The sequence below is a fragment of the Martes martes genome (assembly GCF_963455335.1).
Source record: "Martes martes genome assembly, chromosome: 7".
In the NCBI taxonomy this organism is placed as follows: domain Eukaryota; kingdom Metazoa; phylum Chordata; class Mammalia; order Carnivora; family Mustelidae; genus Martes; species Martes martes.
In genome coordinates, this window is record NC_137894.1 from 3,259,012 (window position 1) to 3,285,886 (window position 26,875).

The following is a 26,875-nucleotide window of genomic DNA, read 5'->3' on the forward strand; positions in this document are numbered from 1 at the left end:
GACCTTAGAAGAGGAAGCTGGGAGGGTGAGAGTCAGAGAAAGTGATATGATAATGCAAACACAAGTCAGACGGCTTGGAAGATGGTCCACCATTGGCTTTGAACATGGAATGAGGGGCCACAAGCCACAGAATGCAGGCAGCCTCTAGAAGGTTCTAGAAGAGAAAGGAAGAGAAGAGAAGGCAGCTTTCTAGAAGCCTCTAGAAGAGACAAGATAATAGCTTCTTCCCCAGAGCCTCTCAAAGGAACACCAACACCTTGGTTTTAGGACTTCGAACCTCCAGAGCTGTAAGACCGACAATAAATTTGTGTTATTTTAAGTTCATTCAGTTGGAAAAAGAAATTCAACTGATGGGCTAAATAAATGAATGGGTACAAGGAAAAAAATACACAAGGTGAAATTTTCTCAGAGGACAAAGTAAAAAGAACAGAGATCTAGAGAGCACGAAGGAAAAGATGAGCCAAAGAGAAAAAGACAAAGTTTCAACATCTAATAGGATTTTAAGAAGAAAAAATCAGAGAGAATCGAACAGGCTACTTAAAGCATTAAAAAAAGATTTCCAATCACTAAAAACAGTATGAGTAATCATATTTAAAGGGTCAGTGAGACAAAGGGAGGGGAGGGGGTATACCCGATCTTCCCATAATTCCGATAGACTTGCCAGGATGGAGAGACAACTCCACAGTTACAGTCAGAGACCTCAACACCCCCTGCCTAAAAATTAATAGAAAGACTAGACAAAATAGCCACGAGGTACAAGTTATTTGAACTACATTATCAAACAATTTGACCAAACTGGCATTTACAGAACCCTTCGCCCAACAAGAACAGAACACACACGTATTTCAAGGGAAGAACATTTACAAAGATGGACCGTACCCTGGGCCATCAAAAGGAAGTTTCAAAAAATTTTAAAGGGTACAAGTCATACAGAATCTGTTATCTAAGAAAAATGGAATTAATCGGAAATCGAAACAGAAAGATATGGAAAATCCCCCAAATATATGGAAACTAAATAACATATCTCAAAATAAACCATGGGTTCAAGAGGATATCAAATGTGAAACTAGAAAGTATTCTGAAGAGGATGAAAATGAAGACAACATACCAGGAACTATGGGACGCGGCTAAAGCAGTGCTTCGAGGGAAAAACCAGCACTCAACACACAGATTAGGGTGGACGAAAGGACTCAGTGACCCCAGCTTCTACCTTAAGAAACGTGATGAGGAGGAGCAAGCAAAATCCAAAGAAGGAAGGAAATAATAAAGATCAAAGTGAAACTCAATGAGCCAGAAAACAGCAAGTGACAGAGAACCAATGAAACAGAAAACTGGTTCTTTGAGAAGACAGTAAGACGGATGCATCCCTAGGTAGAGAGAAGACACAAATTTTCTCTCAGAAACAAGAGCAGTGGCATCACTACAAAGTCTCTATCTCTCACAAGGAAAATAAGGAAATATATGAAAGACTTAATCCAGTAAATCTGGCAACTTAGGTGATATGGACAAAGGCCATGAAAGACACAAACTACCAGAGCTCACTCAGGAAGAAACAGATAACCTCAACAGTCTCGTATCTACAGGGTAATTGAATCTGTAGTTAAAAACTTTTGCACAGGGAAACATTTATTTTAAAGAGTAACTTTAACAGAGAAAGCTGACAAGCACTGCCTCAACCAGGTGGCCAGCAAAAGCATCGATCACAATTAACATCAATACTAATGATTCATGTCGATACCCTGAGAATGGCACTTGGCCTCTGTGGCCTTCCAATTCCGTATCACCAGTCTCGTCACGAAAAAAATATCGACAAATCTCAACTAGGGACATTCTACAAAATACCTGACCATGACCCCCAAAGCTGCCGAGCTCCTAAGAACAAAGAAAGTCTCAGAAACCGTCACAGCCGAGAGGATTGTGAGCAGATATCACGACTCAATGTAAGGTGGTGTCTTGGATGGGATGTTGGAACAGAAAAAGGACATTAGGTAAACACTAGAAAATCTGAATGAAGCACAGACTTTAGTTATTAATAATGTATCAGTAGAGGTTCACTGGATGTACCAAACTTGTAAGATGTTAATAATAAGGGAAAAAAATAATAGGGGAACAGTTTGGGGTATATAGGAATGATGTGTACTATCTCTTCAACTTTTCTATAAATCTACAACTATTCTAAAATTAAGTTTATTTTAAAAAAAACCTTTCTCACAAAGGGTTTATCCCATGAATATAAGACTGCTTTAATTAATTTCACATAACTCACCATGTTCACAAACTAAAACAAAAAAACACATTATCTCCACAGAGGCCAAAGAAATTCATTCCTAATAAAAACTCTCAGCAAACTATGACGGGAAGAGAATTCAATCTGATAAAAGCATCTATGAAAAACCTACAGCTAACATCATACTTAATTATGAGATACTGAAGGCTACCCCCGCCCCCATATCAAGAAAAAACTAGCAGGTGCACAACAACTATTCTATTCAACATTATACTGGAGGTTCCAGCAGGTGCAAAAAGGCAACAAAAATAGTTAAAGGCATCTTGACATCCAGTAAGTCTTTATTTGTAGATGACACGATCATCTCTATAGAAAAACTTACAGGATCTACAAAAAACCTGCTGAAACTAGTAAGTGAATCCGGCAACACGGCAATGTAAAGGCAAGTACAACAAAGGCAAAGTCAAAAATCTACAGGAAAGACTAACAGATAAAAATCAGCGGTATGCCTACACATTAGCAATAAAAAAAATGGTCACTGATATTTTGTAAAAATGATGTTTCAAGTCACATGAAAAATATGAAGTACTGGGAGACTGATTTAAAACTGTGTTAAGTCTTATCTGCTAAAAACAGCAAAGCATGCTAGAATAGAAATTAAGAAAACTGAAGTGGAAAATAGACTGTGTTCAAGACTGGAAAACTCCATATTGTTAAACTGTAAATCCCCACTAAATTGATTTATAGATTCAACCTCAACCAAATCAAAATCTAAGCATGATTTCTTTCATAGAAATTGAAAAGCTAATCCCATAATTCACATAGAAAAGCTACTAGAACAGCCCAAAGAGCTTTGGAAAAAGACCAACATTAGAGGACTAACACCACCCACCTTCAAAGACTTAGGATGAAGCTAGAGTAACCCACTATAAAAAGTTGAATGACAACGGGCATGTAATGGTAGTACATGGCATGATACGGCTTGAATATTATTTTTATTCTCATAACAGCATAAATAATTGATATAGGATATAAAAATGGAAGTTACCACTGAGGCTGCAGAACTGTTAAAAAAAAAAATGGATGGGCAGGAGACCACCATGTGGAAATTGCAAACACACAAACCAGATCAGAAGAGATTGGAAACCAGTTTTCACGACTCTTAATCCCAACCTTGTCTATGCTACAGATGGGTCAGGAGATGGAGATCAGAAAGGGTTTTTAGAGAAATTTCTGGAGAGCCTGAAGGGGGGGGCAGTGTTTACGTTCTTCCCTATTTCACATCAAGTCAAGGGAGACTTTTAAAAAGACCCATAAGAGAGCTTGAAATGTGCTCCCTGGAGCTTTAAGAACAGAAGTAGTGGATGGAGAAAGAGAGAAGCCAACTACAATCCCTTTGCTGACACCAATCTTTCCCCTACAACACGCCAGAGCTTGAGGAGCGAGAGCCCAGCTTGAAATCAAGATCCTGCATCCATACACTCAAGTGAGCGGAAGATTTACATTACCCAAGAGGAGCCAGTAAGTCACGGGGCCACCCATGGCTTCACCAAGAAGTAGAGGCAACATTTAACATAACAGGGTGGGGTGGGGAGTTGTGCGTGGTCAAAATGATGGTGTCACGATGAAAACAGTGATTATGAGTAACTTGGAGGAGGGCGGGAGGGGAAGTACATGGGAGGCTGAGGACAGGGAACACAGTCTTCATCTGCCGTATCAGGAAACCACAGATATTATCCCAAACCAAAAAATCAAGAACTAGCAATAAAAGCGTATCATTTAGAACAATGGAGCTAAATACCAAACAAAGAGTTGAAAGTGGGTCCTTCTGAGAGCAGGAAATGAAGATGGGGAGAGGGTAGAAAGGGAGACAGCTGCTCTTCATTAAAAGCCTGGTAGCAGGGACGCCTGGGTGGCTCAGTGGGTTAAGTCGCTGCCTTCGGCTCAGGTCATGATCCCAGGGTCCTGGGATCGAGTCCCGCGTCAGGCTCCTTGCTTGGCAGGGAGCCTGCTTCTCCCTCTGCCTCTGCCTGCTTGTGTGTACTCTCTCTCTCTCTGGCAGATAAATAAAATCTTTAAAAAAAAAAAAAAAAGCCTGTTTCTTTCTGGAACTATATGCATATATTAGTCCCATCCTTTTTATTTTTTAATTGAAAAAAATCTCAAAAGATAACAACAGTGTTGGAAGAAAATCCCACGGGCAGGTGTGTTACGGAGAGACAAGTTTGAAATCCATGGGCAAAAAAGTGAACTTCGACTTCCGTCCCATACAAAAACTAACTCAGAGTAGGTCATGGACTGAAATGTAAATGTGTACAACTCTGGGGAAAAAGCACAGGAGAACTTGTTCAGGGATAGACAGAGAAAGCTCGGACTTGACACCAAGAGCGGGATCATAAAAGGAAGAAATGAGAAACTGAACTTCACACCACAGCTAAAAACTGATCTGTCAAAAACCCTGTTAGGAGAATAAAAAGAAGCTACAGAGTGAAAGAAAACATTTGCAAGCCACAGATTCGTCAAAGGACTTATATTCAGAATACATAAAGAACTCTAAAATCGCAACAATAGGGGCCCTATTAGGCACAGTTAGAAGAGCAATGACTCTTGATGTCAGAGTCATGAGTTTAAGCCCCACATTGGGTGTGGACATCACTTAAATAGATAAAACTTAAAAAAAAAAACAAACGCAACTATAAACTGGGGGGGAAAAACCTATGACTATCCCTGTACGTAAAGAATGTGAATGAATCAATACAGCAAAGTAAACAACCGACAGGAGAAATGAATACATTACACGGACAGAGAGTTCAGACCTAAGAAAATACAAATGGCAAAGGAAACTACGGGGTGGGGGGGTGGGGTTCAACTTGACTGGTTATCACAGAAAGGCAAATTAAGATTGAATACTCTTTTTTACCCACGAGTGCTTGGCAAAAATGGAAGTCAAATGACCCGGGTACGGGGAAACAGGCATTACTACATCCGGAGTCGTGTGCCGTTCGGGAAGGTCATCTGGCAGCAGCTACTACCATTTGACATTTGCCTTCACTGTCACTTCCAAGGAAGACTTGCCGGTCAGCACACGGAGGCAGACACACTACCCTGCTTTCAGCAAGTAACTGGAAACAACCTTGGTGTCCGTTAATAGGGATAATGGTATATATAACGGAAAGCTATGAAGCTGTTCAAAACTCGGGGGACAGAGACAGATCCACAGGCATGACACGGAAATAACTCCAAGAGAAAGCAAGCCGCAAACAATACCCCTCGTACGACCTTGTATTTGACAACCAGAAAAAAAACTAAAACCGTGTATATGCAATGTCTGTAGACGGGGCAGGGTTCATACCCAAGTGCCAGTTTTTGACACCTGACCTAAGTTTCCCAAACCAGGAAGCAGGAAAAGGAGCATTCCTGAGAGGAGAGGGCGGTGGGATTCACCAAACGACCAAAGGAAAATATTCGGGGTCTCACACCCAATGTAGCAGCAAGCAAAGGCTTCTGGCCACGCCTCCCCCCAGAGTACACTGAGCCGCACAGAACGGTTGTCTCACCTGTTGTCTTTGCTGACGAGGTGGTGGACACCCCATTGAGCTCACTGGGACTCCTCTTGATGGGCCGTGGCTTATACTCTCGTCTAGGGACACTGGATGCCGCTGATATCCTGAAACACGCATAGACGACCAGTCAGACACCAGATGAAGCAAACCACGCCCCCAAATGTACGTTTCTGTGCTGCCCGGGGAAGCTCACGAACTTGGGGGAGAGGTGGCGGTCAGGAAGGGGGTAATTTTTACGCATTGGTTCGCAAGTAGCTCAAAGTGAAAGGTGTGATGTCCCCGGCGTAGTTTTTCAGCTACGTATTTGAAGCGGGGGGGTCCTCTCACAGTCTCTGAGGCGCCTGTGAGGGTCAGGGTTCCACGGGGCACCCAGCAACACCAGCTGCCTGCTCTCCCCTTGTGCTCACGGAAAGAGAAAGAGACACAAACGTGCTCGGGTGAGCACTGCAGGCTTCCCGCCCCCCCACCAAAAAAAGTGGAGGACCAGCCACACCGGAGAATTCTGCCACCGATTCGAGCAAACCTCCCTCCAGATGTATCCATTCTCATCATCCCAGGTAAAGCAATATTTTGTTACCAAATCTGGTCAAGAATGGGACAGTGGTTGTTGTTTTTTTTACCCCATTATCTTAATAGGGTTACTGTGCCTACCACCTGCGAGAGTACTCATTTTCAGAGATGTACAGAATATGTCGTCATTAAAGCCCGAGGACAACCACCTTTCTTTGGTCACTCAGAAGGTATTTTTGACTCAGTCTGTCTCCGAGTCAGTGTTACGAGCCTGGCCTGCTATCTGTCCCGGTGGAAGAGAAACGCATCTTCTTTCCAGACATTTACATACTTTCTGCGTACCACCTCGCACTTCTCCACATCCCCACCCGCTGGCGAGGACGTATAGGCCATCCCCACCCCAAGCTTGGGCTCTCAAATCGGCAATGAAGCCGGGACAGCTCTGCTGCGTGAGCAGCTCCGTCTGGTCGCCCTGAAAAGGGCTTTGGTGACACAGCAAAGGAGGAAAGCTGCCAGACTGCTCCGGCCGATGGCCCAGAGCCACGTCCTTATTACCTTCAGGGCTGTCGCACACCCCACCCTGAAAGCCAGCCAAGAAGAATCAGAACAGAATGGGGCGGTGGGAAGGGGCGGACGGAGGGACAGGCGGAGGGAGGGACGGACGGACGGAGAGGCTGGTTCGGGTGGAGGCCCTCACCGCATCCGCAGCTTGCTCTGTAACTCCTGCAGGATCTCGGTGGACTGTCTGTGGTAGTCCAGAGCCGCCTCTACAAACACGGCCAACTGGCTGACTTGTTCTACCTGCGGCAAAAGTGAAAAATTATGCCAAGGCCTGGGTAACGTTCAGGGAGAGCGTGCGGGGACCAGCACCAAGGACCCGGCTCTGCGTCGTCCTCGGCGCTGGTCCGTTTCACTTCTGACTCTCGGGAGATTTTTATGCTGGGAAGTTCATGGACCTGAGCACGGGGTGGGGGGGGAGGGGAATAAAGCCTTTCCAATGACATGGGAAGTCAACACTGAGTAAACGGACCCCTTCCTTCGTGAAACGTCTCTACGGGCATCTTCTAAGTCAGATCAGGAAGCTAAGTAAATAAAGCTGTCCTCACACAAGAAAGGAAGCCAGGGGCAGGGTGGGCACCAGGGCAAAGACTTGCCAGCTCCCGCTGCGTCTCGTTGCTGTCCGCACAAAATCACGGCCATGAATGTAACCGCGAAAGGAATGACCTCTACAGCCTCTGGCATCTCTCATTCCCTTGAATCGAGACAGTCGTGAGATGTGTGACCAGATCACAGCGGATAGAAAAGCTGAAGTAGAAAAGCTCTATCGCATGAGAAACCCTGCGAGACCGGGGGGTGCGTGGATTGAGGAAGACATGTCTCCTGTGGGAGCTTCCTGGCGTCCCCCGCGTGTCTGAGCATCTGCTGGAGAAAACCAGGACTCACGACGCTGACGTCGGCAAGCCTTGGACACAGGACCTCCGGGCTGGGGCGATCAGGACCCCGGCAAGCGCCCCGTGACCTCCAGCTCCAGAGAAGGGCACAAACCAAAATCAATCCCCTCTCGTCCAAAGCAATCCCCAAGCCTACAAGTCACTCCCACACGCTAAGCGGCTTGAGGACAGACTTGCCCCGGTATCCCCCCCACATACCCCGTGAGACCAACCTTCAAAGACCCAAGCTGCTTCCATCCGCTGCTACAGACCGTGCTTTGCTGCCCTTACGCTCGCTTCCCTTCCGCACGCACCATTGGAAACACAGGTTCAGCGCGCACTGACGACCCACAGCATCCCACTGGTGACCCGCCGTGCTCCGCATCCGAACAGGAAATCCCGTTGGGCTACGTTCCCTTTGCCACGCTCGCGGCGGGAAGAGCACCGAGCCTAGCCTTAAATTCCCCAAACCTGATAAACACAACAGAGACATCCTGGCCCCTCGGAAATTCTACGGATTTCTTAAGGTTCACCTCTCCGGCTTTCCCCGTGAAACATGTCCCGTGCCATGGCCCAGCGCGACCACAGCAGAATCTGCAGCAGCAGGACATGGGCTCCCCGGCAGGGCAGGGGGTGGGGGTGGCGAGCCGGGTCCAAGCTGAGCCCCACCTCGCTGCCTTGAGTAAAGTCAACTTCTATTTTAATACCCACTTTGAAATACATTTGACATTTCTCTTTTCAAAGGAGCAGTGAGAACATGAATATTCCTGGAAACGCACAGGGAGGGAAGGGGACGGAGAGGGAAAGATCACCAGCTCTCCCGTCTGGGGGGCTCAAGCAAGTTCTGTACCCTGGAGAGGCACCTGTCACTCTTCGGTCGATGGCTGACTTTGGGAAGGAAAGGAATCCCAAGGCCCCTCGGGAGAGAACAGCCGTGCAGCGAGGGGCCTGCATACAGTAGGCCCTCAATGCAGCCCCTGAGGAGAGGTGGTACTACAGGGCAAAGTGCTTGCTGGAAGCCACGTGGTACCACAAAGGGCTCATGTGGCTCCCCAGGCCAGGAAATGGAGGCGTCCGGCTGTCCCCGGGCCATCAGCAGCAAGGTGCACGCGGGTGGTCTCTGCTTCCAGACCCCGGTCAGGATCAACCCCCGGACAGGCAGAACCACGGCAGCACTAAAGCCAGGCCTCGCGAGCACCCGTCCGGAGGGCAGAGCGTCTCTGCCACTGGCCACACCGCTCGATCTGCCAGACCCACCTGTTGACTCCGGGAAGGTCACCCGGGATGAGAAGACAGCGGTTCCGACTGGGACCCGCGCTGCCCCTTGCTGGGGCCACCTTGGGAGCGGAGGGGGACCACACACCGTGGAAGGGTTCCCACCTCGCACACGGCGCTCCCGGCTCAGGGTAAGGGGCCCTCGCCGCCAGGATGGCTCACACCCTGCCAGGGGCCTGAAGCAAGAGGCTCGGACGGCCCAGTAAGCTAGAGGAGGAGGAGGGAGGGGCCAGACACAGGCCGCGGTGCTGGCAAATGGTGGGGCGAGGATGAGGAAGGTACTGGGTGGGAGGGAGGTCATGGAACCAGAAAGAGGTTGTGATGGACAGAAAAATGGCCCCCAAAGACCCCAAGCCCATGCCCCCAAATCTGTGGCAAAAGAGGCTCTGCGGGGGAGTTAAAGGTCTTGAACCAGACGAAGACCTGGGTTATCTGGGTGACCCAGTATCATCACCGGGTCCTAGGAGAGCAAAGCAAGAAGGTCGGAGTCCAAGAAAGAGGTCCCTGAGGGGAGGCAGAGGCAGACGTATGAGGACACCCGGGCTGCGCGGCAGACCCCACACCACTCCGGGCTTTCTGGCTCCCTTCCCTGCGGCAAGACTCAGGGTCCCTCCGGGGTGCCGCCCGCGGGTGCTCTCTACTTCACGACCCTCTCGTTAGCTGCAAACCCGTGGCTGATTACACGCATGTGAGGCTGCTGGGGGTACTGAGCCCTTGGGGATGGAGGCAGAGCACTGACGTCCCCGTGCTACTGTGGGCTGTGGCCCCAGGGACACTTGAATTGGATCTGGGCCACTGGGGTGAACCGGAGACGAAGTGCAAAGGATCTGGGCTAAACCCAAAGGAAGGATGTCTCCGAGGACTGCATCGTGTAGAAAGATCAGGTCTCCGCAGGTTATAGAAGCAGGTGGCCAAGCAGAGCAGGGCGGAGAGGCACACCCTGAAAGCCGCAGCACAAGGAGAGGGGACAGGGTTGGCAGCAGGCAGCGCCTGCCCCCAGATGCTCGGAATCCGCAGCGTGCCCGGCGTGCGAGGATAAGGAAACGCATCTCTTCCAGAACTCGACAAGACGTCCCCTCTCACAACGGAAAATGACACATTTCCAACGGAGAGAGCATCCTTGATTTGAACTGTGGTCGTCCCAGTGATCTCTAGTCTGTCCCATCAGAGACCTCCATTCCTTCTCCCCGGAGAAGCTAGAAGTCCGGGCACAAACAGACGCCTTTGCTAATGGGGCGAGAGCTTTATCCAGAGTTTCTGAGGAAGTCAGGGCAAGGCAATTAACTCAGTGACCTGGGTCACAGCCCCCTGGGCTTCCGTTCTCCACTTCGCCTTCCTAACGTTAGGTTTCCTGCACGAAGTTGGTCACGTGGTGCCTGACACGTGTAGATCAAGGTGACTGTCCAGGGACAAAGAGCTGAGCAGAAGTGAAACCACATCAGATCTCAGGTGGTCTGTTCCTCGCTGGGTGCCTTCTCTCCACGAGCCCAGTTTTTCCTAATGTACCCTGTGCCGCGTGTCACCAGTCCCTTGAAATGACAGCGACAGTAACGATGATGTTGGAAGTGCCCTCCGGTCAAACAAGTCTGAGACGCTCCCCGCTGTGCCTTGTCTCAAGAATCTCTTCGAGATGAATTTCTCCCATTATCACATAAAGACTCTTGGGATCAGAAAACCTGCCTAGTTCTGTCCACGTGAGGATTTGCCAACTCACTTGACTGTAGAGACGTTATTCGTGCGACCTACTGTGTCCCATGGAACGAATTTTGGAAAAATGCCGCTCGGGACCAATGGAAAGAACCCAGGAATCTGCAACCCAGCAACCCCACTTGCTGCGGGAGCCCAGGGATGGAGGAAGGATGCCCAGGCGGGAGGCAGCTGTCCGTCCTCACGGGCCTGGAATGGGGGTCTTCCAGATGCTCTCTCGGGCTCCTGCCAAAGTCAAAGACCTTGATGTCAAAGACCGTGATGTCAAGGGGGAGGGATAAGCTTCCCTGCAAGACAGAAGGAGGGGGTCAGCAGGCCTGCACGGGGGATACGCCGCTCCCAAGAAATGGTGAAGGCGGCAGCCGACCTGCTCCATTTCCCGTTCCCCCACCTCAGAGCGGCCTGTGATGGGCACAGGGGCCCCTCTCCGAGGAGGAGCCCCACCCGTCCCAGCCAGGCGCGTCCCAAGGGCTCAGCCACAGGCCTGCCCTCCGGGGCTCCAGGGGAAGCTGACGGACCCAAACACCTGCGGGCCCGCATCTGCGCCTGGAATAACGAAGCTGACCCCGTGAGCGAGAGGTGAAGAGATGCCCACGGCCTCCAATCCGGCCCCGACGGGCAGGACAACCGAGGACCCCAGTGTGGGGCCAGAGGAGACTTCTCTTTGCTCCTCCCGCTTGCAGCCCTGCCAAACTCAGAGAGGAAGACAGACGCCAGTCTCCTTGGGAACGTCAGAGCGACCGATTCGGGTCCCTCATGCCACCCCTTCCTTCCTTCTCCGTCACAGGTGCAGGGGTGCTCTGTCTGACCGAGGGGGTCGGGGGCCCCCGACAAGCAGGGTGTCTGCACCCAGCACCGAATGGGCGATAACTGGGTCCTGGCTGCCGTCGGAGTTCTTCAAGAACGTGGGTTCGCAAGCCATGATCCCCTTCCCGCTCTGCCTGCCTCACTGCCCCGGGGGGTCCAAGGTCTAGACTTCAGTGCCGGGGGAGGCAGCAGGCGTCCCACCGCGGGCCCAGGCCCACGCTGCCCACAAGGATTTCCAGAAAGTTCTGTCCTGTGGGCGAGGGGCCGGTATGCGTCCCTGGTTCGGGTGTGCCTGTTTGTCTCTCAGCTGGGAGAATACAGATGTGAGGACAGATGAGCAGACACCCCCCGGAAACCCCACAAACGGCCCGGTAGCCGGAAAACCCTAGCAAGAGGCGGATCTCTGGCGTTATCCGGCGAAGCCGTTCTAGCGTCTTCACCATGGCTACAGGACGAGAGCGCTGGACAAGACGCCAGCCGCTCCCCGGACGGTGAGACTCCGGGGTTTGAACCGTTGGTACCAGGCAGAGGTGGGCGGGTGGCACCAGGCCACACGGGCCACGCACACGCCCCACCCCCGCTCCATCCACGGCGCTCTGCCCCTCTCCTCCTCCAACCCATCTTCACTCCTGCTGGGGAGGAGATGAGGGAACATTCCTTGATCACCGGGGGGGCTTACTCTGCCTCAAAGCCAGCGTCGCAGCCGGAGGCCCCGGGTCTCAGCGTGCGTGCGGAGGGCTGAGTGAGGGCGGCTTCCGTCAGCTGAGGGCAGAAGGAGCAGAAGTCCCAGCTGGACACCCGTGGGCCCGTCATCCCCTCCAGCTCTGCTGCCAGGAGGTCTGGAGGCTTCATTCCTGGGTGTTCTCATCAGTGGAAAGGGCTGCCCCTTGGTTCCAATCTGGCTTCTGTGTCCCTTCCTCAGTTAGTCAGAACTCAGAGAGGCGACCAGCTCTGACCGGTTCCCCCAAACCTCTAGCTCACGATGGTACCAGCATCTCCCACCTGTGTCTGGAGGAAGTCCCCACAGCAGGTGCCAGGCCAGGCAGAAAGCACCGTCCAATCCCCTGGACAGACCCCCCACCCCGTGTTTACCTGGGAAGTTAGACCCCGGACACCTTTAGTGGCAGGTTCAGCTCCTGGAGGAAAACCCAGCCGTCCCGAAGCATCACTCCCTCTCCAGGGCCTCCTCACCAAGAAAGGCAGCAGGCACGGCTAGAAGGGGCCGAGTGGCAAAGGGTGGGCAGGAGCTGGTGACCCAGAGAGAGCAGGAAGTCAGGACTCTGTGGGCTGCAGAGCCCCTGGGTCTGGCCTGGGTGCAGAGAAGGGCGAGGGCAGGGCTGAGAGCTCCGTGAGCACCTCCGCCCCCCACGCCCTGGTTCTTTGTCTTCCCTCTGAGTCACCTGCTGTTGAACCCCAAACACCGACCACCTCCCCATCCACCTGCCGGGTCCGAGGGCTGAACTGGAGATTTTCTAGACCACGCCTCATCCACAGGACTGCCAGGCCACCTGGGTATGGCCCAGACACCCCGACGGCAAAGGTCAAGACAGTGCCCTCTGGGTCTGACTGCTGTCGCCCCGAGAACAGAAGGAAGGCAGCCTTGCGAGTGTCCCCGCTATGAGCCCGCCAAGGGGAAACAGTGAAAGCAGGGGCCACCCCCAGCACCGTACGTCACTCAGCAGATGACCTCTCGTCACCGTCACCATCACTGCCGTCACCACCAACCTCTCAAGCACCGCTCCGGCCATGCCTACAGCACTCCGCAAGCAGGGGGACCCAGCTGAGCCCGGCAGCTAAAGACGGCACACGGAGCCGAGGGCAGAGAAAGGGAAGGAGCCGCGTTCCACGGTGGCCGGAAAGTCCTTAGCCGTCTCCGGATGCCGGTCTCCTCCCACCTGCGTGGCTGGTTTCCAGGGGCTTTGGTGAAAGGACGGGCAGAGGCAGTAACGCCATCCCTGAAGCGAGCCGGCACCACCTGTCGGGGGAGGTGTGGACCCTGCCCGGAACTGAGGGAGCAGCCCAGGCTCCCCCGAGGTGAACGGGGGTGCCCTCGACCCCAGGAACCTCGGGGGACGCACGGCAGTTCCCCTGCTGGGCTGGAGTTAAGACCCGGCTCTTACTCCTGCCGGGGCGGGCTGGGAGGTCACCGTCGGCGCAGGGACCAGTGACCGAATTCCCATGAGGAAGGGATCACTCCTGACTTCCGCTTGACCTTGAAGGAAAAACAGGTCTCTTGGGGGCACTTCAGAGAAACTGAAGCAAATCCCGAATGGAGGATTGGCAAAACCCCGTCATCATCGCGCTCCGTGGAGGAAGCAGCAGGCGGGGCCGTCGCCTGCCCGACACACGAGACTCGACCTCGGTTTAAGTCTGCCACTGACAAGCCCGGGACCAGAGGGACGACCTTTGCCACGGCCTGGTGAGATCACATGTGTCTGATACGTCACACTCCACAAGCAGGCGCCAAACACTTCGAAAAGTCAAATACGACAATCTGAGATGCAACAAAACCAGAACTGCCCATGGGTTTGGGAAAGTTTCAAGAGAAAATTGATATTTTTAAGGGGAAAGAAACAAGCAGGAAAAACAGAGCTGAGGGTCCTACCTCTTCCCATTTCCCACAAGACGTAAAAAACCTGATAAACTATTAAAAGGAGAAGCAGAGCAGAGACTAGTTTTCAGCACGCAGGTTTTGTGGACGTGGGGAATTTTCCAGATTGTTTTCTCCAGGATCAACGTCTTGTCAACACTGAACGTAACTCCCCCCCACATCACCCAGCACACAAAAGCTGCTCATACATTTTGTTCAACGGGACTCGAAAATGCGAGACCTCGATACGCCTCTCCATGAACTACTGGAAGCAGAACATGGTTTCGCAGATAAATCAATCCTCTGACTTGTCTGCACAGGCTTGGAAGTTCAACAAACAGGGTCCAAAACTAAGGCTGGGCCAAAAAGGCACCGGGCATTGCCAACGCCAAGTTTAGGACAGGGACAAGCAGGTAGCAGAAGACTCGTCCCATGAGGCAGCAACAAACACCGAAGGCCTCATCCCTGAGGCAAAGGAGGGAAGCCCTCAGCCTTCGTGCCGCCCGTGACCGTGGGGGTGACCATGCCTCTTAGGTACGTTGCATCCAGCTTCCCTTAGACACACGGAATAAAAGCTGGCGGAAATCACAGTGCGACGGACGAGTTTACATGTATGAGGGACCCGTGTCAAGGCCCTCACGATGCCCGAGCTCATGAGCGCCACCACTCGGGTGTGGCCGAACGGAGGTCACACTCTGACATCCCGAACGTTCGCGGTGACCGGGCATCAGAGCGCGGTTCCTCCGCAAGCCACCACCTCGCAGAGTGCCTGTCCCAGTCTCAGCAAAACCGCACGTCACCACACCACATGGGCCTTCCCTTCTCCCGCAAGCCCAGCAGGCTGTGGCCTCAAGTTCAAGGGCCAGTCGCTATCTAATTCCCGAAACCACCCCCTCCCCAGGGCCGCCTGCAGCACACCTCGTTTGAGTCGGGACTTGCCAAATTTCTGAAGCAGGAGATAACGGCTATGGAAAATTCCAGAACGTTTGTAAACTAAGGCTCCAGCACTTCTCCACATGCTGGTCCCAGTCATATAGTCAAGGCTTTTAATCCCATTAAAGTCTCCTGTTTGGTTTAAATACTTACATCATTCTCTAAAAAATTAAACATGCTTCTTTCAGCCAACTCCTTTGACTCTTCAAATTTTTCTACCGCTTGTCTGACTTCTTCATCTGGTATCTTACCTACTCGCTTCTTTTTATAATCATAATCCAGGCGGCGGCCTTCCAGCTTCTTCAGGTGGTGCTACACAAGACAGAGGAGTCTTTCAGCGAACCGTACACTCAAAACATGGGGCAAAGAAACCCTTGTTGTTTCCATGAAAGCAGCCCTTGCTTTTTGTCTGCCTACATTCTAGGGGCAGGGACACATCTTACGTGTCTGTGTGTCACCAACATCCACTAGAGGCCACCTTTACTGAAGGTCCTCAAGGAGTATCTGCGGGTCGATGGAAGGGTGGTGGGCAGATGGCTGGCTGGATGGGTGGGTGGATGGATGGTTGGATGGATGGGAGGGTGGGTGGATGGGTGGATGGGTGGGCAGAAGGTTGGATGAATGGGAGGGTGGGCAGATGGCTGGCTGGATGGGAGGGTGGATGGGTGGATGGATGGTTGGATGGATGGGAGGGTGGGAGGGTGGGTGGGTGGGTGGATGGGTGGGCAGAAGGTTGGATGAATGGGAGGGTGGGAAGATGGCTGGCTGGATGGGAGGGTGGGTGGATGGTTGGATGGATGGATGGGTGGGTGGATACACACAGGGATGGTTGGATAGGTAAGTGCATGGGCAGATGGGCAGATGGAGGGTGGGTGGTTGGGTGTGCCGATGGGTAGGTGGGTGCATGGATGGATGGGTGGATGGGTGGTTGGTTGGGTGGCTGGGTGGGCAGCTGGGCAGATGGAAGACGGGTGCATGGGTGCGTGGACGGATGGGTGGACGGATGGGTAGATGTGTGGGTGGGTGGACGGACGGCAGAGTGAATCAGTGTCTATATGGAACATAAGGAAACAGTATCAGCACTCGGATTCCATTTTCCAAAGTTCTATATAGGACCCACCACATAAGTTCTATCCATGTCCAGATAATTTCCAACTAAATTATCTACACCAAAAATAAGTACATTTCCTTCGGCACTACTGTCAAGTCCTAAGAGGTAGATTATAAAAGCAGAAGTTCCTAGTAGCCCCTAGAATACCTCTGTGTATCCCACAGAATTCCCAATGACGACAGAACACATTCAATAAATGGCATCAATGAACATGTACACACAGAGGACAAACACTGACCATCTCTGAAGGGTGAGACTTCTTTTTTAAAAAAATAGGATCTCTTTAACAAAATGTAACAACTGTAAACATTCAACCTGTCCATTCACAGAATGGGCTGCTTTGTGTGGTACGAAATGCCCCACCTCGGTCTGCGTGCAAGCAGAGGGATCCCATGTCAGAAATACCGTAGACAGCTCAGCTGTACGGGGCAAAGGAGAGGCCTGGAAGAGCTCACACCTCTAATCCTCGGAAAACAGGTACTTGCTGTGGAACAGATCCACAAACAGACCATCCCGCCGATGTACGCAGGTAATGTTACTGTGCGCTTGAGCGACGAGCACTCGTTCCACTTCCATAACGAACAGGCGAAAAGAGCAATTGCACAAAAAGCCAGAAGCATCTTTCCTGTATGTTCTGTGACTCGGGGCACATCTGGTATTCCCTCCGGGTCTCCGTGTGCGGCCATAAAGCGGGAACAGGGATGGCGAGCCTGGCTGCTTACGGGCCAAGGGATGTTTGGAATCCATAAAACCCTTCCCGGGTCTGAGTCAGCTGGTCGGACGTGGACAGGCTCTCCCCTGCCGGCATCTGAGGCACAGACAGCACAGCGGAGACGTGAACAGCTTCCCAACGGGAGACTCTGAACTCCGGATCGTCACGTGACTTCAGCGCAGACTGATGGTGTTTCTGCATCAAACGGCAGCTGTGGAATGAGACGCCCTCGGGATCCGGTTCTGTTGCACGGGGGATGCCGACACTGTAGGGCAGGTGTACTCCGCACGTCTGTCTGGTCCACGCTCGCGTCCGCAGCCAGCTCTGAAGCTGGTCCAGGGCAGAGCGACGGTCCCCAGAGGACTCTGGGTTCTCCCCAAGGACAACAGCATAAGAAGAAATAGCGTATTATATGTTCCAGCCGAGGGGGGGTCTCTTGTCTTAAGGTTCTGCATGTGGGAAGGGTGTCTTGGTGGCCCCACGTCCCCAGAACGGCCCTTCTTCTCTAGAGTCATCTGCTCTTTGATAATTTGCCACCACAAACCCTGTCCTGGGCCTCGGGGTCCCAGAAGTGAACAAAGTGGGACTCCTCACCCCCAGGCACTCAGTGGCCAACAACAGGAGAGGAGAAGCAGGGAGGCTCGAGGCACAGGGGAGCAAAGGCTCCAGCAGGGAGGGAACAAAGGCTTCCCTAAACAAAGAGCATCTGAGATCTGAGAGGTGAGCACTAGGCCAGGAGGGGAGGGGAAGGAGAGAAAGACAAGGAACAGAGGGACTGCCCACAGCAAAACATGAGCAGAGAGGCTGGGCAGCAGCGCTGGGAAGGGGTCGGGGGGCAGGCCCCAGAGGGCAGGAGAGGCCGGAGAATCAGGGCTAAGGTGGTGGGTCTGTTGTCCACCACCAGTGGGCAGCTACGGATGGTCTCCGTCTAAGGCTGCCCTGGGTGTGATGGAGAGTGTGCTGGGGGCGGGGAGGAGGCATGAAGCCGGGAGGCAAGGGCTCCTGGGCTGATGTGTCCAGATGTTAAGCAGGAAGCCAAGAGATAGAAAGGGGAAGAACGGAGATTCAGGAGAGAGGACGATGGACATGGCCATGGACTCCAGGGCCCAGTGGAGCCCTGGCTTCAGAGGGCAGGAGGGACACTGTTTCCCCGATATGGACGGGAAAGAGAACCGGGCGAGTGAGGGGTGAGAGGGATACTGGGGGTCAGGGTTGCTGAATGTTCCAGGAGTCCCTGAATGTCTGCTTTTGTTTTTCATTCAACCTCCCTGAAGTCCCCTCCACACCCTCCAATTTCCTTACGGATCCTAATGCCCATGTAGGCATCTAGGACTTTCCACTCAGGAAATCTGGTATAGGGCTCAAGCATTTGCCTTTGTCACATGTGATGCTGAGGCTGCTGGTCCAGGGGTCTCCCAAGGAAAGGAAACACCCCCAAGGTTCAAATAACTTCCAAGCTGGCCTGCTGCTTGCATTGAGATCACTCGTGAAGGCGCCTGGAGGCAGGTCCTCGGGGCAGGTCCCTAAAGGGGAGCCAGAAGTCAGCACAGGCCACCCCTCCAGAGCAGAAGTCCCAGCGGGGTGGAAGTCTCGAGGCTGTTTTCGCACATACACAAAAACTCCGCCAAGCAAGCGGCATGCGGTGACTGACAGGTCCCTGAGAGCTCCCGTGTGTGCTCTGCAAGGCCATTTCTAACCGTTTTCCAAATATAAGACGCCAATTCCCAGATACTGATGTCCTTGAGAAGCAGTGAAAAATAATGACTACGGGTCTGATGCAAAGTATCAAAAGAGAGGACCTAATACGGTATGAACTTGATCATAAAAGTTCTCCTGTGAAGTTATGGCGTCATTCTGGTACGCACTTCACCTTGGCGTCTAGCTGGCTTCAGTGAGATACAGAAGAAAGGGCTAAGACCCCGCGAGCCAGGTCAGTATGGGCTACTCTCGCAGCACCACGACAAGATGATGCTCTCACCGAATCCCCACAGAGGCATTCTAATGATCTTAAAGACAGCCATCATTTTAAGGAGCAACGGGTAAATTTATAGCTGGAAGACTTACCCCAATCTCTTTTAGGTCTTTGTCTTGCAGTAACTGAAGGGGATCAATAAAAGTTTGCTTTACGTTAATATCAAGAGCGTCCTTCACCTCCGCCATGAGCTTCATGGATTCCCCAACTTCTATCAGTGCGTGGCCTTGAACAGAAATTGCAAACAAGAGAGGTTCTTTAGCAAAGAACTCGAGGATAAGGCTGGTATTTATTTGATTCCTTCCCAAAAGTTTGTGGATGACGGTGCAAAAAGGTCCTCCCCTGGGACGGTTGAATCCTGACTCAGAAAAAAAAAAAAGACGAAGAAGAAGAAGAAAGAGAGAAAGAACGTCTCCTTACGGTCTGTATCCTCTCTACCTTCTGTCCTCTGTCCACGCTATAAAACAAAGGTAGGAGGCTCCGAGAGACCAAAGCATTTCCTGTTCTGGCCACTAGGTGGCGAAAAATCCCCTCTTTAAAAACTGGTACGGGTCTCCCCTGGTTTTTCAAAGTTCACGCTGAACACCACCGCCTTTACAAAACACCTACGAAGTAGTTGTTTTTGCTAACTGGAAAAAAAAAAAAAGAAGATTTTTGCCTTTACAAAAAAAAAAAAAAGCAAAAAGTGAGAATAACATTCAGCCTTCGTTTTGCAGCAAGTTATTAGAGGGGAAGCGTGTACCCCAGGTCATGAGAACAGCACACGGCACCACAGCATCCAGCCGCCACGGCTCTGAGCTGTGACTGTGAGTGTCTGTGCTTTATCTTGATTTATCCTGGACATGCAAGATCTGAGAAAAGCCTAAGAGAGGTGATTCTGGGGTTCTGGTAACATCCCCGAATTTTTCCACATAAATTAATAGTAATTTCTTCTTTGCTTTACACCACTTTGCTTTACAAAAGGCCTCATAGGAATGCTCTACTTTCAGAGAGCAGGGAAATCTCGAGTTTAGTGAACTGGCACCTAGGGTTCCTTAGAAGTTGGAGAACAAAATCCCTCTTTGTAAACGATAAAAGGATTCATTCATCAGGGCTAAGTATCAACCAATAAAGGCTACAATAGGAATGAATGAACAAAACCTCCTGTCAGCTTCTAGCTACTAGATCTTGAGGTCACTCCCATATCCTTTAGATGGTTCTAAGACTCCTGACCCCCTCTGATGTCAAAGAAAGCCTGGCAGGGTGACACGGGACAGCCTTTCAGCAGGACGGGCACGGTTTGCTCTTGCAATAGGGCCCGGGCCAGCCACGCACAGGCTTGGGCAGCGATCGGCAGCTTTTGCTGGATTATGCCCTGGTATCCCGAGGCCAGCTAATCCACTGGAATTTGCAAGCGGGAGTCCTGGTGGCTGAACAGAACGAGGGTGGCAGTTTCTCTTGAAGGCCTCTCTGGGACAAGTTGTACCAGACCAGACTATTTTTCCTGATTCAGAGTTCTCCAAATTGACCCTGGAAACATGTAGAGCTTGGGGTCTCTTAACTCTTAGGCTAGAAAAAGATCTTAGAGGCCAGCCCAAGAATTTGCATTTTTAGGAAATTCTGACCCCAAGCTGTTGCACCTACTAGTCCAGCCATGCAAAGTTCATGCACCTGCAAAACAGTGATAGCAATGAAGACTCGCCTCTTTTTTTTTTTTTTTTTAATTAGCTAGATAATACATGGTACAGGACCTTGCAAAATACAAGTGGAAACTCTTACTTTAAACTATGGCTAGCCAGGATGCCGTTCTGACCCACTAGTAGCTTCATTCCCCCTAAATGTCCTTAGCTCAGTCTCCAGAGTCTAAATCATTCCAAGATAAAGATGAGATACCCCTTCCCAGCCTGGGGACCGTCTCCTGCCCAACTGATCAGAAACAGAAGCTACTGTTTCTGGCCCCTCGGCCCCGGAATGTCAAATTCAACTTCGACAGAAACATTTCCAAATGTTTCTCTGGAGACTCCAAAAATTAATTCTCAATATCGGCTGTCACCTCCATGGACCTGCCGTTCCCTCCCCCGGTTCAGGCTTAGTGCGACGGATTCCACGAGGACGTGGGGCTCAGCCTTCAGGCACTGAGGCCTCTGTACTTCAGGAAGGCTCTACTACCATGTGGCCCGGAGAGGAAAGCATCAGACAGTAGTGTCATCCCCAGAATAGTAAGCAACTTTTGTTCCTGACAAAAGTTCTGTTCCTGACGCCCTCCGTGACCGGCTCTCCTCAACACAAGTTCCCCTACACTGCTAGGGACCCGAGAAGCCAACAGATTGTCTGCCCATCCAACCCCCTGCCCAGTCGCCATGGAGGTGCACAGCAGGACTGGCCTGGGCTGTGAGGGCCTCCCTAGCACCCGCACTGTCCCCTCAACGGGTCTGCCTTCAGGATAAGGAATAGGCCATCTTGTCCACATTCACCCATGGAATAAAATACAATTCACGTTCTACTGCTCTGAAGGATATTGTCACCCCCTGTGACTCAGGAATGTTTTAGCATTTGGGATTTTTTTTAAAGATTTTGTTAATTTCAAAGAAAGAGGGAGAGTAAGAGAGAGAGCACAAGCAGGGGGAGAGGGAGAAGCAGGCTCCCTGCCGAGCAGGGAGCCCGATGCGGGGCTCGATCCCAGGATCAGGAGATCATGACCTGAGCCAAAGGCAGACACTTAACCGACTGAGCCATCCAGGTGCCCCTGGGATTTTTTTTTTTTTTTAAGTTTTCAGGAGATTTTTTCCCCCCCAATTTCTTAGATCAGTTACTATAACCGAGTATCTGAATTCTCAATTTCCACTGCCTGCCTTGCTGATTAGCAAAAGTGACAAATTCTCCTAGAAGACTAAATCCTTTCAATGTTCAACTCACCTCCAATCTATTAATTTAAAGAAATCTCAATTAAAATGTAATAGGTTTTTTGTTTTTAGCAAAGGAGACTTAAAATGACTCTAGGTTTCATTTAAAAAAAAAAAAGGTGAGTATATCCATGAAATGTGTGCAACAAGACAGCAAAGGGAAATTTTAGCGAAGTATATTAAAATGTACTTTAAAGTTCTAATACTTAAAATACAACACTGGATCAAAATAGGGCACAGATCTAGAAAACAAACAAGGAAGGCTAGAAACAAACTTAGAATATAAAAATTTAGTTGTAACAAAATTTCTCTTTAATTGGAGAGGAAACGTTGAACTTTTCAATAAAGTATTAAAACAATTAGCTATTTATTTGTGAGAAAGCAAAATTATAACCCAATTACTACACAGTATCTTCCTGTTAAACCCAGGAGGTCGGAAATTTAAAGGTAAGAAAAGAAACATGTTTCAAAATAAAGGTATAAATGAACACTTATACAATATGGGGGCGAGGGGGTGGAAGTTTTTCTGAACACAATAATGAAGCCGAAAGTCACAAAGGAAGACGTATGAGTCCCACCATGTAAACAGCAAAAATCTCTCTCCGTTCAGGAGATCGGGAACTAAATCCCTGCCTGGAGTCTAACTTCATTCACATTCAAGACAGGCAAGGAGCAAATATCCTGACCATGGGAAGAGCTCATGAACCAGGAAGGGGAAAAACGAACACCTTCACGAAAAAACAGGCAAAGGATACACATACCCAACTGACAAAAATGACAGCAAACAGGAAGGAACGCTACCTTACGCGTCATCTAAAAGGAACAGTCAAAGCAGCACTAAGAGATCAATTTCAATATGCTATGTATCCAATCAGTTATTTAAAAGTAAACTAAAAAAATAATCCCCGCAGTGATCAGTTGTGCTGGGAAACAAACATAGTCTCGCTCACTCCTGGCAAGAGTGCCCAGCGGGCTTTCTCTTTCTGGAGAGTTCTCTGGGAGTAAACTTCAAAAGTCTGCAAAAACAGGCATGCTCTCAACCCAGCAATTTCACAACTCGGGATTTCATCTAAGAACATAATCTTGGCTCTCCCCACAGATTTACCGATGAAAACGGTTGTTAAAAATGCTATGTAAAGTTTTTTTGCATAAAGAAAAAAACTCTAAGTGTCTAATAATTGGGATTGACGGAATGAGCTAGGACATCACACGTGGATTATTATGCAGTTTTTAGAAACAGTATCGTGGAAGACGGATTATTTTATGACACAGATCAGGATAGAGTCAATGGGAATAAACAGGTTACAAAACGGTCTAAGGGTATCTATACCACAACCCCACTCGGATTCTGTAAGGTGCTTGTGAACATAGACGAGAACCAAGACTCTATCCCCGGATGTGTGAGAGTGGGTGACACTGGCATTTATTTTCTTGTATTTTACTCGCTTATATTTTCCAAACTTCCTGCGATGAACATGGAGGACTTGGGTGAGATAAAAAAAAAATAATAAGTTTGTTAAAATAAAGGCACTGTGGGGGCTGCTGGGTGGCTCCATTGGCTGAATGTCCGACTCTTGGTTTCGGCTCAGGTCGTGATCTCAGGGTTGTGGGATCGAGCCCCACGTTGGGCTCTGGGCTCAGCGCGGAGCCTGCTTGAGGATTCCCTCTCCCTGGGCACCAACCCCTCCCACTCTCTATGTAAATAAATGAATCTTAAAAAAAAAAAAAAAAAAAAAAAGAAGGCATCGTGCACCATCTATACTGGGCGCGGGAGACCCCCCAGTCCAGGCGGTGCGCACTCACCGAACGTGGAGCCCTCGCCCAGCTCCTTCCCGTACTTCAGCATGCAGTCGCCCAGCAGGCCTTCCGTCTGGGGGTAGCCGGTGGTCTTCACCTGCCCCCGAATCTTCGACACAGTGTTCAGCATTCCCAGCTTAGCTCTGTATGCTTAAAGACATTGTCATTTGTAATTCCTTAAAATGACAAGGCGAAGCCACAGGTCTGTCGCATTGAACCGGGGAGGACAAAACAGAGGCCACCTGGTGGGCAACGTGCAGGAGGCCTGGAGCGAGGGACAGGGCCGGTGTGACCGAGTCCGTCTCTCATGGGATTTCCCAGACTCTTTTACCAAGGGGGGTGGTGCTGAGCGCCCTGCTGCGTGGCCAGGATGGAGCACGGGGGTCCCGGGCTACCCCAGCCCGTGGGCAGGGTGCGACACTGAAGAGGCCTGCCGTGGCCCACACCAAGTTGGGTGCGGACACCAGGACGGCCGGTCCTTGCTGGGGCCCAACGGATCACGAAGACCAGAACTGCCGAGGTGCCGATGTTTCCGACCACCAGCGGGCCGCGAACACCCTCCCGGTGCCCCCAGAATGTGCTCGTCTGATTATATCCAATATCATTACGAAGGGCTGCTGCTCATTCCGGCTTAGGACGGAGCCAGGAGGAAACAGACTCCTCCCGAGGGAGCGGGAGTCTGTGTGTGGATGATCCCCCGGGTGCGGTCAGGTCCCCAGTCCCCTAGGGAAATGACAGGCGGCCGCGCTCCCGGGCTCCTCCTCTGTGACTCAGGCAGGGAGCGCTTCCTGACCCCGGCTCTGTGGGACGGCCCAGGCCAGCGTCGGCCCCGAAGCGGCTCACTCTGGTTACTGTGAGGCAGGATATACAAGATGCACTTTGCTGATAAAGTCGGGGATGAGGTCGGGAAAAGGAAACCATAGCGCTATTGCTAAATAAAGATGGAAAGATGCCCCTAACAAGGCAGAGATCATGTTAATAAAGGGTGGAAGAGGGAGCGCCTGCGGTCTCTAACCGACAGATAAAGAGCGGCCGGCCTGACCTATGCAGGGATGAAAACAGGACAAATCAGGAGATACCTATGGGGGGGAATGTGACTATGAACTGATCCCACGCTAAGGACTTGGGATTTTATCCCACAGGCCTGAGCGTGAAGCACAGACTAGCTTGCGGTGTCTGAGATAACGTTGGGAAGTAAAGGGATCCACTTTTATTTGCTTTGGCTTTAATAATTACATGTTTGTTTTCATGTATTCTAGACCAGCGCCTCTCAAACTGTAAGGCACATACAAATCCCACGAGGATCCTGTGAAAACGTAAAGCCTGATTCCGGCGGTTTGGGATGAGCCCGGATTCTGCATGTCCCCAGTCTCTCAGGGGACGCCGGTCCTGCTGCAGACGCTCCCAAGGGCCAGCCTTTCTGAATCGTGCCCACCTCGGTTCAAAGCCGTTGTCCTCCCGGTCCCTGCCCACAAAGGCTTCACTCTCCTACAGACGACACACATGCACACATGCACACACACAAAGACACACACATGCACACGCACACACACATACACTCAGCTCCTCCTTCCCACTGTCAGGTTAGAAACTGGGAGGCAGCAGGCATGTGACGGGTCGCCGTGCAGCTGGGAATAACAGAGGCCTCTGTCCAAGCAGACGCGTCCATGGCTGCCCCCCCATCCCCACTCTGCCCCCTTCCAACGTCGGTTCTCTGAGGATGGGATCTTGGTCCAACTTCACGGCACCCCACGATCCAGGAAAACCCCTCGCCAAGAGTAAGCTCTTGCTAAGTATGTGCTGACTGATTTATCAGGAAAAGGAACTTACGTGGCTCACCTCAATCCTGGAGGAGGCCAGGGCAGAGACGTATTTATTATAGTTTTTAAAATTCTAATCACCTAACGGTCCTGAAGACTTCTACACCCACCAACCTCCCCAGACACGATTTTTATAAAATTTATGTTTTTAAATTTTTACTGTTCAGATTCTCGGAGGGTTGTTGGGTCTGTGCTGATTCCCATAGCCAAGGGAATCACAGTCACCACGTGCAAATACTAGATTCCTAAAAGGGAAAGGCGGTTTTGGCAACGTGCAGAGTTCAAGGCTTGGAGGCCCTGCTCCCTGTCGGTTTCTGGATTTCACAACCCAGGAAAAACTCATCAAGGGGTACTCGTTCATGACCTCAGAATTAAAATCCTCCTGTGGAAGCAATTTCAAGGGGATATTCACTTTCAGAGCAGGAGGACAGGATTTTTTTTTTTTTTTTTCTAAAAGAGGAGATGCCTCCATAAGAAAATGTATATGAACGTTTGCTGGCTCTCAGAAGCCAACTCCCGGAAGCCGCCTTTGCTCAGCAGAGCCTTGATGCCCAGCCCAGCCTCCGCCCGAATGAGGTCACTGCAATTCATAGCAGTGTCTGCTGGGACTCACTAAAACTACCTTCGGTCTGGAGGTCTGACTTTAAAAAACCTGAATTTTATTATTTGGATGCAAAAGACGTTGTTTCTAAATTATGTCAGCCATACGCCAAGCAAACACAGGTTACTGATCTGTGACAGCAAATGAACAAGAGAATATTTCAAGACATTTTCTAACTTTACCTGGATTTGGCTGAAGATATTCTGTGGCTTTCGAAAGAATTTCTGCAACAGCTTTATTGGTAATGTCTATTTTCTTTAAAAGAAAAACACATAAAAATGTTGGTAAATGACACTGAATTCACAGAAAGACAGAGGAGTAATATGCATTAATTTGATAGTAAGAACACATTATGGTGATTTTAACCTAAATGAATTTCAGCATTTTAGGGGAGAAGCAATTATTTTCTCACTTTGATTCTGGGACAGCTCTTTCTCCCCTTGATGATGGAGAACATGCATTTCTTTTTCTTTTTAACATAAAGTGAGTATTCACATAATATCTGGAAAACTCGGACAAGTCATTACACTCCACTCGGTCACTGGATATATGTCTCTCGGGCCAACACTAGGCATGTCTGAGCCAAACTTTCCTTATCTGCCAGGTGAACTTGACGCCCATACTCATATAAGGATGCCCTAATAATGACTCACATTAGAAACTGCCACAATGAATCAACAGTGAAAGAATCCTTCTCACTAGCGAGTCCCTAACATAAACACCCATGTGTTCTGTCTACTGCATTAAGACTGAATCTTTCCTTCCACAAAACCATTTCTGGAGGGCACCTGGGTGGCTCAGTGGGTTGAGCCTCTACCTTTGGCTCAGGTCATGATCCCAGGGTCCTAGGATCGAGCCCTGCATCGGGCTCTCTGCTCAGCAGGGAGCCTGCTCCCCCCCCCTTCTCTGCCTGCCTCTCTGCTTGTGATCTCTGTCAA

General features: G+C 50.6%; 1 protein-coding gene across 2 annotated transcripts in view; it reads right to left on the reverse strand.

Annotated features, from left to right (window-relative positions):
- Nucleotides 1-26,875, reverse strand: part of SH3GL3 (SH3 domain containing GRB2 like 3, endophilin A3) — a gene marked incomplete at its 5' end in the record, with an annotated part of 131,314 nt that overhangs the window by 18,702 nt on the left and 85,737 nt on the right. Inside the window, 6 exons of one of the 2 annotated variants that reach the window (XM_080807958.1) lie at nucleotides 5,785-5,894; nucleotides 6,998-7,101; nucleotides 15,196-15,354; nucleotides 18,930-19,063; nucleotides 23,523-23,659; nucleotides 26,120-26,192. In XM_080807958.1, coding sequence (XP_080664084.1) covers nucleotides 5,785-5,894; nucleotides 6,998-7,101; nucleotides 15,196-15,354; nucleotides 18,930-19,063; nucleotides 23,523-23,646 — 631 coding nt within the window. Of the gene's footprint in view, nucleotides 1-5,784; nucleotides 5,895-6,997; nucleotides 7,102-15,195; nucleotides 15,355-18,929; nucleotides 19,064-23,522; nucleotides 23,667-26,119; nucleotides 26,193-26,875 lie in introns of both variants that reach the window. The other variant, XM_080807957.1, reaches the window with a different exon arrangement.